Source organism: Protomyctophum parallelum, assembly GCF_964188405.1.
Source record: "Protomyctophum parallelum genome assembly, chromosome: 7".
Taxonomy (NCBI): domain Eukaryota; kingdom Metazoa; phylum Chordata; class Actinopteri; order Myctophiformes; family Myctophidae; genus Protomyctophum; species Protomyctophum parallelum.
The window spans coordinates 27948825-27965386 of record NC_139705.1 but is presented as its reverse complement, the minus strand read 5'-3'; the positions used below and the strand labels follow the sequence as shown (position 1 = coordinate 27965386).

At 43.5% G+C, this 16562-nt stretch overlaps 1 protein-coding gene across 1 annotated transcript in view; it reads right to left on the bottom strand.

Annotated features, from left to right (window-relative positions):
- LOC310862002 (filamin-B-like) overlaps positions 1 to 16562 on the bottom strand; it is a 93704-nt gene that overhangs the window by 42093 nt on the left and 35049 nt on the right. The window contains exons 16-41 of the mRNA XM_083769739.1: positions 16016 to 16201; positions 14897 to 15020; positions 14598 to 14764; positions 14291 to 14342; positions 14063 to 14082; positions 13751 to 13874; positions 12218 to 12342; positions 11864 to 11987; positions 11104 to 11267; positions 10328 to 10451; positions 9600 to 9763; positions 8824 to 8947; positions 8564 to 8691; positions 8343 to 8466; positions 7456 to 7619; positions 7202 to 7325; positions 6950 to 7077; positions 5896 to 6019; positions 5651 to 5814; positions 3707 to 3830; positions 3455 to 3582; positions 3225 to 3348; positions 1755 to 1918; positions 1057 to 1180; positions 808 to 971; positions 390 to 513 (exon numbers count right to left, since the gene is read on the bottom strand). Coding sequence (XP_083625865.1) covers positions 390 to 513; positions 808 to 971; positions 1057 to 1180; positions 1755 to 1918; positions 3225 to 3348; positions 3455 to 3582; positions 3707 to 3830; positions 5651 to 5814; positions 5896 to 6019; positions 6950 to 7077; positions 7202 to 7325; positions 7456 to 7619; positions 8343 to 8466; positions 8564 to 8691; positions 8824 to 8947; positions 9600 to 9763; positions 10328 to 10451; positions 11104 to 11267; positions 11864 to 11987; positions 12218 to 12342; positions 13751 to 13874; positions 14063 to 14082; positions 14291 to 14342; positions 14598 to 14764; positions 14897 to 15020; positions 16016 to 16201 — 3406 coding nt within the window. The remainder of the gene's footprint in view (positions 1 to 389; positions 514 to 807; positions 972 to 1056; positions 1181 to 1754; positions 1919 to 3224; positions 3349 to 3454; positions 3583 to 3706; positions 3831 to 5650; positions 5815 to 5895; positions 6020 to 6949; positions 7078 to 7201; positions 7326 to 7455; positions 7620 to 8342; positions 8467 to 8563; positions 8692 to 8823; positions 8948 to 9599; positions 9764 to 10327; positions 10452 to 11103; positions 11268 to 11863; positions 11988 to 12217; positions 12343 to 13750; positions 13875 to 14062; positions 14083 to 14290; positions 14343 to 14597; positions 14765 to 14896; positions 15021 to 16015; positions 16202 to 16562) is intronic.

The window sequence follows — 16562 nt, the reverse complement described above, 5'->3', positions numbered from 1 at the left end:
TTTTGTCCTCACACGTCTCAAGATTTGCTATTGACAATGAAAGGGGAATTCAGGTAAAATGTCCACTAAATCTTGTCCCCACACGTCTCAATATTTGCCATTGACAATGAATGGAGAAATCAGGTCAAAATTCTGCTAAATATGGCGTAAATTAAAACGCCATTGACATTGAAGGGAACATTTACGTCATATTTGAACGAGCAAATCAGCTAACCAATCACAGGCAACAGGCATTCTGATTGGCCAGTATGAGATGATCCATGAGGATGTATGATGATAAGAGCGCCCCTCACTTCACACGGGTGTGTGACTGTTTTTAAAACAATCCTGAAAAATGTTCACAGTTTTGCAGTGTTCTAGTTTTGATACTAATTGCAATGACTTCTCACCGTTTGAACTCATGGTCATCTGCATATTTAACCATGACAGAGTGAGCTCCATCCATAGAAGGAGAAAAGGCAACGGAACATGACCCATCACTGTTCTTGGTCACTTCCAACACTTCTAGCTTACCTGGAAATATAAATCACAACATACACTTTAGATATGAGACATTTAACCATGAATTCATTCACCACATGAACCCTAAGCATCCCAATTGTATGTTATGATAGGCGAACATTCAGCAAAAACAAGCGTATATTCAGCAAAAGATAGCAGCTTGTTGTGAGCCGTTATGAGCTTGTAGTGTAGATCATCTATTTTCATTGTTCAACGTGCAACAAAGCACATACTGTAGGATTTCATTGTCTTAAGTTACACTTTCATTTGAACAGTACAGAGGAACATTTGTAACATAGATCTCACCACTGGGCGTCATCACAGCCACAGATTGTGGGCTCTCTCCAGTCTCACTACAGTCAATAGTGAAGGTCTGAGGGATTTGGGCACAGACTCCTGATTCCAGTCCTGGTACTGATACTTTCACCTTCTTACTGGAACCACCAGGCAACACTTGGAACTGATGAGGACTGTTAACAAACAAACGCATTAATGAACAGACTGTCAGAAATGCACCACCCTATTTATAATTGATACAACCCTTCAGGCATTTACCTGCAGAACTCGTCTTCATCAGAATATTTCACCACCAGAGAATGAGCACCTTCTGTAGACGGGGTGTAGCTTATGGAGTATGTTCCATCTCCATTGTCTGAAACCTCAACCAGCTCCATCTTACCTGGTTGGAGGAATACAATGATATTGAAAGAATTAAACTATAGATGCATTTCCAGACCACGTCACACTGACAAGAACCTGTGTGCAAGACCTATGCAAGACCTCCAAGCTCACATCGGCCGCATCCACGATGCAATGTGAGCTTGTATGTCAGCTGTTATACAGTATTTGTCTCACTAGGGGTGCGTATCACTAGCCAACACACAAGAGGAGGTTGAAGGAACAGCCAGGTTTGGGCATCTGTTGGGAATTGATTAGGCTACATGAATCTGACACGTGCATTTGCAGTCTCAATGTTTGTAAAAAAGAAACCCATCTATTAAAGTTCCAGTTTAATAGTTTGAACCCTGGCTCCCCCAGAGTTAGTGTCCAAGTGTCCTTGAGCTCTGTCTGAACCCCTACAATAATTGCTCCTGGTGAGCAGGTTGGTGCCTTGCATGGTTTCCTCTGTCATCGGTGTGTGAATGGCTGAATTAATGTAATGCACAATCTCTGCAAAGTGCCTTGGATAAAGGTGCTATATAAATGCACCATTTACCACTTCAGATTAATTCATATTGATATAACATCCTCACCACTAGGTGTCATCACAGCCACACACTCAGGCCTCTCTCCAGCCTTGCTACAGTCAACAGTGAAGGTTTGAGGAACTTTGGCACACACTCCTGACTCCAGTCCTGGACCAGAGACTCTCAGTTCTTTGGCGTCATTAGTGGGCAGCACTTGGAACTCAGACACACTGAGACACACAGTTGAGGGAAGAAAATAATAATTAGAAACAAGGAGAGAAGCTTGATTTTATTTTATTCAGAGTAGTCAACTATCTGTACCCCCAATTGTGTCCCAAGTTTAATAATAGTTATGCCAATACAATCCTCCCACTGCTGTTGTACCATACTGGCTCACCTGCCAGTGAGGAGCCCCCACTGGGAGGACATACTGTTGTACCATACTGGCCCAATCTCACAGATCGGTGATGTCATCCCCATCAGTTCCAGGAAAACCCTGCTGTGATTGGCCAGTAGTCGCTGTGATTGACAGTTCTCGTATTTGCAACTATGCCTAAACCTAACCTACACCTAAAAAAGATGGTAAACTAGAAAAAGTGCCCTTCTGGGCACAGGTCTCCACCAGGATAGGAATGTAGGACATTGCAGCTTGCCTTCATCTGGTGGTTGGATAAAAGGGCAACAAAAGTAAATTTGAGGTAAAAACACTTTTCGGCCAGTTATAGCGCCACCTTGAGGCTGAGTTGAAATTGTTCATGTGGCATTTCTTCCTCGGCCTAGTGGGAATATGCGTGCACAATTTCACGGAAATCACGCGATGTGTTCATGATTTGCAGCATTTTGTTTGAAACTGAGCACTCCTGTGAACTTTGGAAGCCAATCTTAACCAATCAGGATGGAGTCTGAGAAATCTGAAAGACTCACTTCGTTGAATGGCTCTAGAGAGACTGTGTACCAATTTGCGCGATGTTTGGACAAAATCTGTAGGTGTACTGTGCAAAAACTTGTTTTGCACAAAGCGGCCTCCTGGTGGCGCTATAACAGGCCGTCCCCACGCTCATCCCCCCCCCCCACCTTCAGATACCCTATGACACCCCTGCGACCAAGCGTGGATTCGAACCCCCAGACTCCACGGTGCGGTTAGCCTCGGTCCCAGGCTTACTTACAGTATCTGCGAAAAGAAAAGCCTGGTCACAACGTAAGGAAGAAAAGCTATCGGCGGATGTATCCTCCGGAACATCTGTCAGATGTATTTCCCCCGGATACGATATTTTCCCGACCAATCACACCACTTGTTTTATTCGCGGAGAATGTAAACTGATTTGTAAAGCATCAACGTAATTTCCTTGGGCGATACTTCCGCTAAAATCCTGCAACATCCGCCCAAATAAATGATAGCCTCTACAGCATAGGTCTTGCCCAGGGTGCGGTGCGGTGGGCATCCGCTTTACCACTGCCCCACCCGATTTCCCGCTTTTTTTTTTTTTGTGTGTCTTATTTTCTTTTAAAAAAGAAATAATTTTAATGACATCTCACCGTTTGAACTCATGGTCATCTGCATATTTAACCATGACAGAGTGAGCTCCATCCATGGAAGGAGAGAAGGCAACGGAACATGACCCATCACTGTTCTTGGTCACTTCCAACACTTCTAGCTTACCTGGAAATATAAAATGATACAATACACTTTAGATTTGAGACATAATTTAAACTATTACTACACTTTCACTTGACAAGACAAGGAACATTTGCAACATAGATCTCACCACTGGGCGTCATCACAGCCACACATTGTGGGCTCTCTCCAGTCTCACTACAGTCAATAGTGAAGGTCTGAGGGATTTGGGCACAGACTCCTGATTCCAGTCCTGGTACTGATACTTTCACCTTCTTACTGGAACCACCAGGCAACACTTGGAACTGATGAGGACTGTTAACAAGCACAGGGCCTTTTTTAGTCAACTGTAGAAAGAGATATTTGTCTCTTTATTCAGGAACAAAGTTAATATTTTAATTACCAGCGAAACTCGTCTTCATCTTCGTATTTGACCAGCAGAGAGTGAGCACCGTCCACAGAAGGAGAGTAGGACACTGAATATGTCCCGTCTCCATTGTCTGTCACCTCGACAAGCTCCATCATACCTGGTTGAGAGACAAAAAGAAAAAAATTGAGATCGGACAACAATCATATCACTTCAATGTCTATGAAATAAAAAAGCTCACATGAAGAACAAGTCATGGGTGGGGCTGGGTGGCAATGCGCTCCAGCTCTTAAAATCATACCTGACAGCAAGAACTGCCTCTGTTGAGATTGGAAATGCCATCTCCACCACTGCCCCTCTCCTCTACGGCGTCCCCCAAGGCTCAATTCTTGGTCCTCTACTCTTTTCCATATACATGCTCCCCTTAGGCCAAATAATCCGTAAGCACAACATCCATTTCCACTGCTACGCAGATGATACTCAAATTTACATGTCACTCAACACCTCCAACCCCAACTGTCTATCGTCCCTTAAAGGGACACTTCACCCTTTTTGCAAAAAAATATATGTTAATGACGTTTAGAAGCTTTAGATCACTTTCCTGGGGGTATTTATGTGTGTAATATGTGGTTTTAGATATTTTAGATTGTAGCAGTGAGCCTGTTGTCTCTGATGTCATGGACACTGGTCTCACTACCTTCCTGGACTACAATTCCCATAATTCTTTGGTGCACTGCTCCTCCTTGTGGATAGGGGGAGAGCTGTCTTACTGAGACAACATGTAGTCCAGGAAGGAAGTGAGCCCAGTGTCCATGACATCAGAGACAACAGGCTCACTGCTACAATCTAAAATATCTAAAACCACATATTACACACATAAATACCCCCAGGAAAGTGTTCTAAAGCTTCTAAACGTCATTAACATATATTTTTTTGCAAAAAGGGTGAAGTGTCCCTTTAATGCCTGCCTAGCTGAGCTTCAAAGCTGTCTGTCTTCAAACTTCCTACAACTTAACACTAACAAGTCCGAAATTCTCCTATTTGGCCCTCTCACCTCCAGAACCCACCTACAAAACTGTCTCGACTCCTTGTCAGCAAATGTCACACCAGTAGCCAAAAATATGGGTGTACTAGATTGTTTTTTTCATTTACGCAACTATCTATAGATGTCCTTTCCACCCCTAACCTTCATAAAGTTGTCAATGCACTCATTTCATCCCGTTTGGACTAGCCCTCTATTCATCACTCAGCAAAGGATCCATACACCGCCTACAGTTAGTACAGAACGCAGCCGCAAGACTCATCACTGGAACAAGAAAATCTGAACATATCACCTCAGTACTGGCCTCACTACACTGGCTCCCTGTACATTTTAGAATTGATTTTAAGATTTTAATACTGACTTTTAAAGCTCGGAATGGCCTGGCACTGCAACACCTAGCGGTTCTTCTTAAACCCCACAAGCCAATTAAGGTCCTCTACCTTAGCCCTACTAGAGGTGCCTAGAACAAACATGGTGACAAAGGGGGGTAGGGCCTTTTCAAGCAGGGCTCCCAGGCTCTGGAACAGCCTGCCATCTGATCTGAGATCTATTAGCTCCTTGGCTTTTTTGAGTGGTGCAACCACTCCAAGGAACAGCAATGTCCGTGTCCGCCTAACTATGTGACGTTAACCCACCCACCTATTTGACTGTGAGCACGAGTATGACTATTAGATTTAGTACCAGTAGGGGCGCTGTTTTAAAGCTAAATTAAAGACCCACTTTTATAGGAAAGCCTTTTTAAACCCATAACCAATGTATGCTTTTAATTCCCTTGATAATGTAATTTTATTCTGCCTGCTGTTTGATTGTTATTGATTGTTATGTAACACTGTTGTTTTGATATTGTTAAGCACTTTGTGACACTGTCAAAAAAGGTGCAATATTTAAATAAAGTTTATTATTATTATTATTGTAACAATTCAAATTAGAAATCTCACCATTTGGAGTCACAACAGCCACAGACTGTGGGATCTCTCCAGTCTTATTACAGCCTATAGTGAAGGTCTGAGGGATCTGAGCACACACTCCTGATTTCAATGCTGGGTCCACAACGTTCAGCTTGTTGGCCTCGTTGGTAGGCAGCACGTGGAAGTTGGACAAACTGAAACAGCGTGTAAGAGTTTAGTGTATTTTCATCGTCAACTCATCACTAGAATATGTTCTCTTTCGTATATAATCTTACCAGCTAAAGTCCTCCTCAGCATTATATTTCACCATAACAGAGTGAGCACCCTCCATGGAAGGAGAGTAGGGCACAGAGTACGTCCCATCCCCATTGTCTGTTACTTCCACTATCTCCATTTTACCTGTGATGACACAACAATATTAATATTCCATATTTACCCACTATGAAAGGAGTATGCTTAATAGTAGTCCCGATCTGATCGGTAATCGGGACTGATCGCGTCATTTTCTAATGATCGGAATTGGATCGGGACATCCCTAGTATCAATATTATATCCAAATCATGATATTGTACTACACTACTGATATGACTAAAGTTTTCTAAATAAAAAATATTAACATAGGATTGCGAAAAATCGTTATCGGCAGATACTCAAAATCAAATAATTGGAATCGAATCAAGGGCAAAAAAAAGAGAAGAAAAAAAGAAGAAGATTGGGACATCCACAACAATTAACTTACTGCATGTGTTTTTTAAGCCCACTATGTGACCAAGTCATTGGATTTTCATTGTTTCTTTTCATTTTCGTCTTTTCATGTCATATGAAAGCAGGGAATCATAGCTTCAAATTGACATATTGTTCGTACAGTTTGGTGCTTTTAGAGTAATGTCTTACAGAGAAACAGCGAGTTGAGGCCTGAAAGGTCCACTTCTGTGGACTCTTAACATTACACCTAGCTACATGTTTTTAGCATTTATTTTATACATGTCGATTTCAGCTCTGACTCAGGTCAGGTCTGAGCTAAATGAGGCTAAATCTCATCAAATGGTGGCTCAAATGCCCAAAAAAGAATGGACCTTGGATCTGAAAAAGGTTGAAAACCACTGCACTAAGATATGGCAGAAGCAAATCACTTCAATGGTTTGGCTCCCCCGTACATGACAGAATTTAATTTTATGCTCCCAAACTTTACTTAGTTCTACTGCTACAGCATGATTCATGCACATTTCAAAGCAAAGGAACATGACAATTAAAGAAGTTAAACGTACTATTTGAATCTTGCTTTATAGATAAACATTTTATACTTAGCATTTGAAACATAGATCTCACCACTGGGCGTCATCACAGCCACAGATTGTGGGCTCTCTCCAGTCTCACTACAGTCAATAGTGAAGGTCTGAGGGATTTGGGCACAGACTCCTGATTCCAGTCCTGGTACTGATACTTTCACCTTCTTACTGGAACCACCAGGCAACACTTGGAACTGATGAGGACTGTTAACAAAGAAAATAAATGAGCAGACTGTAAGTGAAATAAATGCACCACTCTAATTATAATTGATACAACCTTCAAGGCATTTACCTGCGGAACTCGTCTTCATCAGAATATTTCACCACCAGAGAATGAGCACCTTCTGTAGACGGGGTGTAGCTTATGGAGTATGTTCCATCTCCATTGTCTGAAACCTCAACCAGCTCCAACTTACCTGGTAGGAGGAATAAAGACCATTAAGAGAAATAAACAATAAAACACTTATTAAGACACTATGAAGATCTCTTATGATATTGATATAGTTTATACTGTCTTCACCACTAGGTGTCATAACAGCCACTTACCACTAGGTGTCATCACAGCCACACACTCAGGGCTCTCTCCAGTTTCGCTACAGTCAACAGTGAAGGTGTGAGGAACTTTGGCACACACTCCTGACTCCAGTCCTGGACCAGAGACTCTCAGTTCATTGGTGTCATTAGTGGGCAGCACTTGGAACTCAGACACACTGAGACACACAGTGTTGAGAGAAAAATGTCAACTTCAACTTGACTGAGCTTGAATTTACACCAGTAAGACACCCTGAGGTTGCGTGCACGCATCCGCCTGGGTGACAGCAGACTGCTGGGCGAGCGCTGGCACGTTGGCATGGGAGGGTCAGATCAACATATGTAATGAATTCTGTGCTGGCCATATATGGAGCGTGTCCTGAGTGTACAGGGTTTGATGAGGTCAGATCATCATAATGTCAGAACAGGTCAGCTCCATAAGGAGATCTAAGGGTGGCAGCGGGGGTAGTGTCTTGAGTGTACAGGGTTTGATGAGGGCCCAGGTAGGGCCGGGCCTTAATTTCCTGGCCTGTTGAGAACTAATAAGCTGTTATTAGTGCAGCTGCGCCGGGCGCAGCTGCACTAATAACTTTGGGGCAGGCCTGTCTAGAGTTTAAATATCAGTCAAAAGGGGGACATCGAAGAGGAAGGATGGATGAGGAAGGATAAACATGGAATGTCAGAACAGGTCAGCTCCATACATGGAGATCTAAGAGTTTGAGGTTTGAGGTCAGATGTAGAGTTGCTGTCCAATATTGATGATATCAGGGATTTCCATCCATGATGAAGTCACGTTTTGTCACGTGATGTTACGAGGGATGACCATATGGAGGCGTGGGGTGACTAAATAACTTACTAACTAACAGACGGGAAATGCAATTAAATTCAGTGACACATCTCACCGTTTGAACTCATGGTCATCTGCATATTTAACCATGACAGAGTGAGCTCCATCCATGGAAGGAGAGAAGGCAACGGAACATGACCCATCACTGTTCTTGGTCACTTCCAACACTTCTAGCTTACCTGGAAATAAAAATCACAAGATACACTTTAGATATGAGACATTTAAACTATCACTTTACTAAGTTACGCTTTTCAGCATGTGCAACATAGATCTCACCACTGGGTGTCATCACAGCCACAGATTGTGGGCTCTCTCCAGTCTCACTACAGTCAATAGTGAAGGTCTGAGGGATTTGGGCACAGACTCCTGATTCCAGTCCTGGTACTGATACTTTCACCTTCTTACTGGAACCACCAGGCAACACTTGGAACTGGTGAGGACTGAAACAAGCAGAGGTTGTTGTTTTTCTTTAGTCAACTGTAGAAAGAGGCATATGGAAGTCAATCTGCCTAATTCACAACCTAAGAGGATTTTACCTGCAAAACTCGTCGTCATCTTCGTATTTGACCAGCAGAGAGTGAGCACCTTCCACAGAAGGAGAGTAGGACACTGAATATGTCCCGTCTCCATTGTCTGTCACCTCGACAAGCTCCATCTTACCTGGTTGAGTAAACAATAACATAAAAATCACACCTGTGTGAAGTGAGGGGCGCTCTTATCATCATACATCATCATACATCATCTCATTTCTGCTCAACCAAATGGCACATCTCCCTACCCAATCACGGCAGTCAATCACAATTTGCGTCCTCACTTTTATGTCTTCACTTTGCTGGCCTCACTTTTAGCTTCAATATGTACTTTGATCAGCCAATCACAGGGCCCGGGCGGCTAGTGTAGCGGTCCGGGCACCTAGGCTGCTACGGCGTGTCGCGGGTTCGACTCCCGATCCCGAGGACCTTTGCCACGTTTGTCAACGCCCCCATCTCTCTCCCCATTTCCTGTCACCATACTGTACGCTATCCAATAAAGGCAGAAAAAGCCCCAAAAATATCTTTAAAAAAAAGAAAGAAAATGTGTGCAGTAGTGAACACAGACATCAGTTTATCTACAAAAGTGTTCAAGAGGCATTAGTTAGGTAATTAATGACATTCAATGGCCTCTGGAGTTTGACAACTGAACGCTGTGACCATGCAGTAACCTTCTTTCGATGTTATGTTTTAAATTATGTTTAAATCCATTCGTCGTAGCTGGTTGAGATAACCAAACGACAGAAAGACGGACAAACAGAAATCGTAAAAATAAATCTCACCATTTGGAGTCACAACAGCCACAGACTGTGGGATCTCTCCAGTCTTATTACAGCCTATAGTGAAGGTCTGAGGGGTCTGAGCACACACTCCTGATTTCAGTGCTGGGTCCAAAACGTTCAGCTTGTTGGCCTCGTTGGTAGGCAGCACGTGGAAGTTGGACAAACTGAAACAGCGTGTAAGAGATCAGTGTATTTTCATCGTCAACTCACTAGAATATGTTCTCTTTCGTATATAATCTTACCAGCAAAAGTCCTCCTCAGCATTATATTTCACCATAACAGAGTGAGCACCCTCCATGGAAGGAGAGTAGGGCACAGAGTACGTCCCATCCCCATTGTCTGTTACTTCCACTATCTCCATTTTACCTGTGATGACAAATAAGTATTAACATTCCATATGTATCCATTATGAAAGTAAATAAGTAATATAACTCACTTATTACTCACTATTAAAGGAATATTACTCACCACTGGGTGTCATCACAGCCACAGATTGTGGGCTCTCTCCAGTCTCACTACAGTCAATAGTGAAGGTCTGAGGGATTTGGGCACAGACTCCTGATTCCAGTCCTGGTACTGATACTTTCACCTTCTTACTGGAACCACCAGGCAACACTTGGAACTGGTGAGGACTGAAACAAGCAGAGGTTGTTGTTTTTCTTTAGTCAACTGTAGAAAGAGGCATATGGAAGTCAATCTGCCTAATTCACAACCTAAGAGGACTTTACCTGCAAAACTCGTCGTCATCTTCGTATTTGACCAGCAGAGAGTGAGCACCTTCCACAGAAGGAGAGTAGGACACTGAATATGTCCCGTCTCCATTGTCTGTCACCTCGACAAGCTCCATCTTACCTGGTTGAGTAAACAATAACATAAAAATCACACCTGTGTGAAGTGAGGGGCGCTCTTATCATCATACATCATCATACATCATCTAATTTCTGCTCAACCAAATGGCACATCTCCCTACCCAATCACGGCGGTCAATCACAATTTGCGTCCTCACTTTTATGTCTTCACTTTGCTGGCCTCACTTTTAGCTTCAATATGTACTTTGATCAGCCAATCACAGGGCCCGGGCGGCTAGTGTAGCGGTCCGGGCACCTAGGCTGCTACGGCATGTCACGGGTTCGACTCCCGATCCTGAGGACCTTTGCCACGTTTGTCAACGCCCCCATCTCTCTCCCCATTTCCTGTCACCATACTGTACGCTATCCAATAAAGGCAGAAAAAGGCCCAAAAATATCTTTAAAAAAAAGAAAGAAAATGTGTGCAGTAGTGAACACAGACATCAGTTTATCTACAAAAGTGTTCAAGAGGCATTAGTTAGGTAATTAATGACATTCAATGGCCTCTGGAGTTTGACAACCGAACGCTGTGACCATGCAGTAACCTTCTTTCGATGTTATGTTTTAAATTATGTTTAAATCCATTCGTCGTAGCTGGTTGAGATAACCAAACGACAGAAAGACGGACAAACAGAAATCGTAAAAATAAATCTCACCATTTGGAGTCACAACAGCCACGGACTGTGGGATCTCTCCAGTCTTATTACAGCCTATAGTGAAGGTCTGAGGGGTCTGAGCACACACTCCTGATTTCAGTGCTGGGTCCACAACGTTCAGCTTGTTGGCCTCGTTGGTAGGCAGCACGTGGAAGTTGGACAAACTGAAACAGCGTGTAAGAGATCAGTGTATTTTCATCGTCAACTCACTAGAATATGTTCTCTTTCATATATAATCTTACCAGCTAAAGTCCTCCTCAGCATTATATTTCACCATAACAGAGTGAGCACCCTCCATGGAAGGAGAGTAGGGCACAGAGTACGTCCCATCCCCATTGTCTGTTACTTCCACTATCTCCATTTTACCTGTGATGACAAATAAGTATTAACATTCCATATGTATCCATTATGAAAGTAAATAAGTAATATAACTCACATATTACTCACTATTAAAGGAATATTACTCACCACTGGGTGTCATCACAGCCACAGATTGTGGGCTCTCTCCAGTCTCACTACAGTCAATAGTGAAGGTTTGAGGGATTTGGGCACAGACTCCTGATTCCAGTCCTGGTACTGATACTTTCACCTTCTTACTGGAACCACCAGGCAACACTTGGAACTGATGAGGACTGTTAACATTATATAAAATAAACATTTTAATAACAAACAGTAATACATATCACACTATATATTTTAATGCATAAGACTTTTTTCTTTTTTACATATAAATATGTTGAATAATATATACTGTATATACCTGACAAATTCATCTTCATCTTCATATTTGACCAGCAGAGAGTGAGCCCCTTCCACAGAAGGAGAGTAGGACACTGAATATGTCCCGTCTCCATTGTCTGTCACGTCCACAAGCTCCATCTGACCTGAAGAAGAAGAAGTCGAGGGAGATGTATGATCAGTACATGAATCAGAGTCAGAAGAGTTGTACAGGTAAAACAAAGTGTGTGAAATTTGGTTTTGTGCGTATAGTTCTAAATAAAGGAGCACTTGAACCCTAGCAGTGTATGCCAGTAACACATTACGGGTGAGAGATTATGGAGAGTTTAAGAGGTAAAACAAAAATGAAATGAAATGAGAATATGACAACTCTCACCGCTTGGTGTCATCACAGCCACGAACTCCGGTGGCTCTCCGGTCTTGCTGCAGTCCACAGGGAAGGACTGAGGAGACCGGAGACGCACACATGGTCCTGACTCCACCACACCGAAGTCGAAGGGCCTACAGCATGGGAAGCAACATATAGCGACATATCCGCATGATAAACCTGAGGACGATTCTGTCTTCTCAGTGGTGCTCAACCATTTTCACATCAAGGACCCCCAGAATTATAGATCTGTATTTGGCTGGGAACCCCCATCTGAAAAAAAAATCGTTCCAGGCAGATCTCCAAGCTCGTAGTGCGGAATTCGATGCCACGCTATGAGCTTGTAGATCTGCTATTAGCTGCCCTCCACAATTTCCTATACAACATCAGGTTCTTGAGGTCTGCAGTGTTGTCAGCCAAGTTGTCACGCCGCAGCACGTCTACATAGGTGGTACGCTTCTTTCCCCTCCTGGCTTTGCCCTGGGTTGGCTCCCATAGGGTCAATTTACTTGCCTCAAGTTCTGGGTGCCTGAGGCAGTGCCTTGCCAGCCTCATCCTTCTCTCTCTGACTTATTTGTCCGTGACCCGTGGTAGGTCCCCATAGAGGTCCACATTTCTGATGCAGTCCGTCCATGTGAAAAAAAGCCCTGGATGGAGTCTACACACTGCTCTAGTGTATATTTAAGTTGTTGTTCTTTGTCATATCTGTCCTGTGCAATTAGTGACGATGAAGCCTAAAAGACAAACTGAAATACAAATTGTAACGTTGCAATGTTCAATGCGAAAAATAAACCAACACAATGTGACAATTACTCGTCAAGTTAAATGTGTAATGGCGACAGCCCTAGTCCTGACAGAGCGAGAGAGGGCGAGGTCTACTGAGGTCTGTTCCTGGAGAACAATGGGCGCCACTTTACACTTTACACAACTGATAACACATGTGTACAAGTTACACTATACAGTACGTCTGGTACGACACAAGTTGGCCGACCGCCAATTAAGTCTATACACTCACGCACGGTCGGTCGCACACCATTCCACATGAATGCGCACCAGAGCACTGCATGAAAAGACCCACGAGGACGTTGACAACTCCATACAATGTCGTCGTCGACGCTGATGGAATGCGGCCCAGCGGCCCGAGACGACTCCGGGAAAATGTTGATAATGTATGTAAACAATGCGGGCGCACCTTGAGCACCACGAGACCATCCTGAGCAAGGCATTAGCCTAGCGAGCATGCCTGCGAATGATTTCACTTAAAAATGTTTGCTTTGAAAAAGATATATAAACACATGTATACTCAAAGATTTGCACAAAATGTTCATGATTTTTCTAAAACTGCAGATCTGAGCTTGTAGATCTACTATTTTTGAATAGCCAAAGTGACACGGATGCTTTCTCGATTAAACCCCAGCATCGGTGTTGTGGGGAAAGCTTTAGCAGAAAATAGCAGATCTGCAAGCTCACAACAATTATCATCACGCATTGAATTTCTGTAGTCTGCACTAGTACAGACTACATCCGCAGTACTTATGTCACCTGCGAAACTCGTCTTCATCTGCGTATTTGACCAGCAGAGAGTGAGTGCCGTCTGTGGAGGGAGTGTAGGGCACTGAATATGTGCCGTCGCCGTTATCTGTCACTGGAACCACTTCCATCTGACCTGCAGAAGAACAACACAACATTATCTGTCACTGGAACCACTTCCATCTGACCTGCAGAAGAACAACACAACATTATCTGTCACTGGAACCACTTCCATCTGACCTGCAGAAGAACAACACAACATTATCTGTCACTGGAACCACTTCCATCTGACCTGCAGAAGAACAACACAACATTATCTGTCACTGGAACCACTTCCATCTGACCTGCAGAAGAACAACACAACATTATCTGTCACTGAAACCACTTCCATCTGACCTGCAGAAGAACAACACAACATTATCTGTCACTGGAACCACTTCCATCTGACCTGCAGAAGAACAACACAACATTATCTGTCACTGGAACCACTTCCATCTGACCTGCAGAAGAACAACACAACATTATCTGTCACTGGAACCACTTCCATCTGACCTGCAGAAGAACAACACAACATTATCTGTCACTGGAACCACTTCCATCTGACCTGCAGAACAATATGGAATAATCTTTTATTTGACCCGCACGGCCAAGATGAACAACATCACAACATTATCTGCAGTGTTGTAGTATTCGAGTGCGGTCTCAGTCTCGAGAACGTGAACGTGAAATTGTCATATCTATCTGTTATTCCTAAACTTAACCTCAGTAAAACTATGCCTAATCCTTTTTTTTCTATAGTGCCTTCCTTCATCAACATGTCCTATACATTCACCACATATCAGTAGTTACTTTTCCTTACCATCAGGTGTCATCACGGCCACAGATTCCGGGGCCTCTCCAGTCTCGCTACAGTCGACGGTGAAGGTCTGAGGTACTTTGGCACACACTCCTGACTCCAGTCCTGGCGCTGATACGTTTACCTGGCTCATGGCATCTGTACTTGGCAGCACTTTGAATGCGACTGGGCTTTGAGTGACGACAAAGGTGTAGGACATTAGTGTAATTAATGACCGGTTAATTGGTAATGATATAACATCACACAGAGACCGGGGCCACATGGCTCAGGAACAGCTGGCTCCAGAGTGCTACTTCACTTACCTGGAGAATGCATCTTGGTCAGCATATTTGACCACTAAAGAATGGTCGCCCGCCATGGAAGGAGAGTAGGCCAGGGAATATGTCCCATCACCGTTGTCTTTTACTTCCACAAGCTCTATCTTTCCTGGGCAAAACGAAAACCAGAGATGTTTCATTTCATTAAACGGTGATGGTGGCAAAACACTATGAAAAGTTCAGTCATTCGTGAGAGACTCAGAGTCGACCCGCTGCTCCTTTGCTTGGAAAGGAGCCAGCTTAGGTGGTTCGGGCATCTAGTATGTAATCTATGGATGCCTCCCGAGTGTCTCCCCTAAGGAAGTCCTCACTGGGAAGAGACCAATGACCAGATGGCGGGGATCTCCCAACATCAAAGATGAAGCTTAAAAGGGATGTACAATATTTAAATGTTGGGCCGATATCCAAATTCTGATCGGCATCGTGTGCATGGTCAAATTGACCGATACATGTATTGCGTTACAAGTTTACTTTACACTCATTATACAGTAAAGGCCCCTGCACACTAATTTTTTTCTAATTTTTAGCAGCGTTTTCCCACAGTTTTACCGGAAAACGCATACAGTCTGCAAGGACCTTAACTGTGATTCTGCGTGCAGACGCAGAATTCTAACAGTTGCAGTTCTTATTACCTGATTTATATGCGAAACAGGGATAAATGTGACCAGATTTGACTGAGAGCCTGCCATCGTGCAAACTTTTCACCAGAGGAGAAAAAGAAAAAAAGTTTTATCCAAAATGAGTTAATAGCACAGGCAGACTCTTCACATACTAGAGCATGTCTGAAATAAGTGTGAGAGCTGAAATCGACATGTAAATATGAAAAGAATGCTTAACATGTAGCTATGTGTAATGTTAGACCACAGAAGTGAACCTTTCAAGCCTTTTTTCGCTGTTTTCTGTAAGACAATACTCTATAAGCCGTATCTCCAAAACTGGTGGGTCAAACTGAACAACCAATAAGTCAATATGACATGACAATTCAAAAGAATCCAATGGCAGTCCCTCAGTCAAATCTGGTCATGATGAATGGTGAATTTATATAGGGCCTTTATCCAAATACGTAACTCTCCACTACAGTCTTACTACAGTTACGTGACTCACCACTAGGGGTCATCACGGCCACAGCCTCGGGGGGCGTGGCCTCTCCAGTCTTGGTACAGTCGATGGTGAAAGTCTGGGGGACGTTGGCACGGAGCCCAGACTCCAGTCCAGACTGCAGTCCCGCTCCGCGGATCTCAACATCTCTTCTATCAGAGGCGTCCTTCACCGGAACCTGGAACGGACTTCCTTTGATTGAAAGGGAGTCACAAATTGACTTGATATTAATATATCAAATATATATTGAAGAAAGACATCTTAAAACAGTGGTTCTCAACCAGTGGTCCGGGGACCACCAGTGGTCCCTGAGAGTGTTCCAGGTGGTCCCCAGCTAAATGATGGAGAGTCGGTAACCAAATGGACCCAGCAAAGGCTACAGTATACAGTATGTGGCATGCGCCTGGACCACTAGGCCATGCAAGGGGCACCACCAAATGGACTCTTATTAGACCTTTAACTCTTGAGAGTGTAACATGAAACCAAATGGATGGTAAGAGTCCATTTGGTTTCATTTTAAGCTCTCGAGAGTTAAATTATGTTTAACATCCGC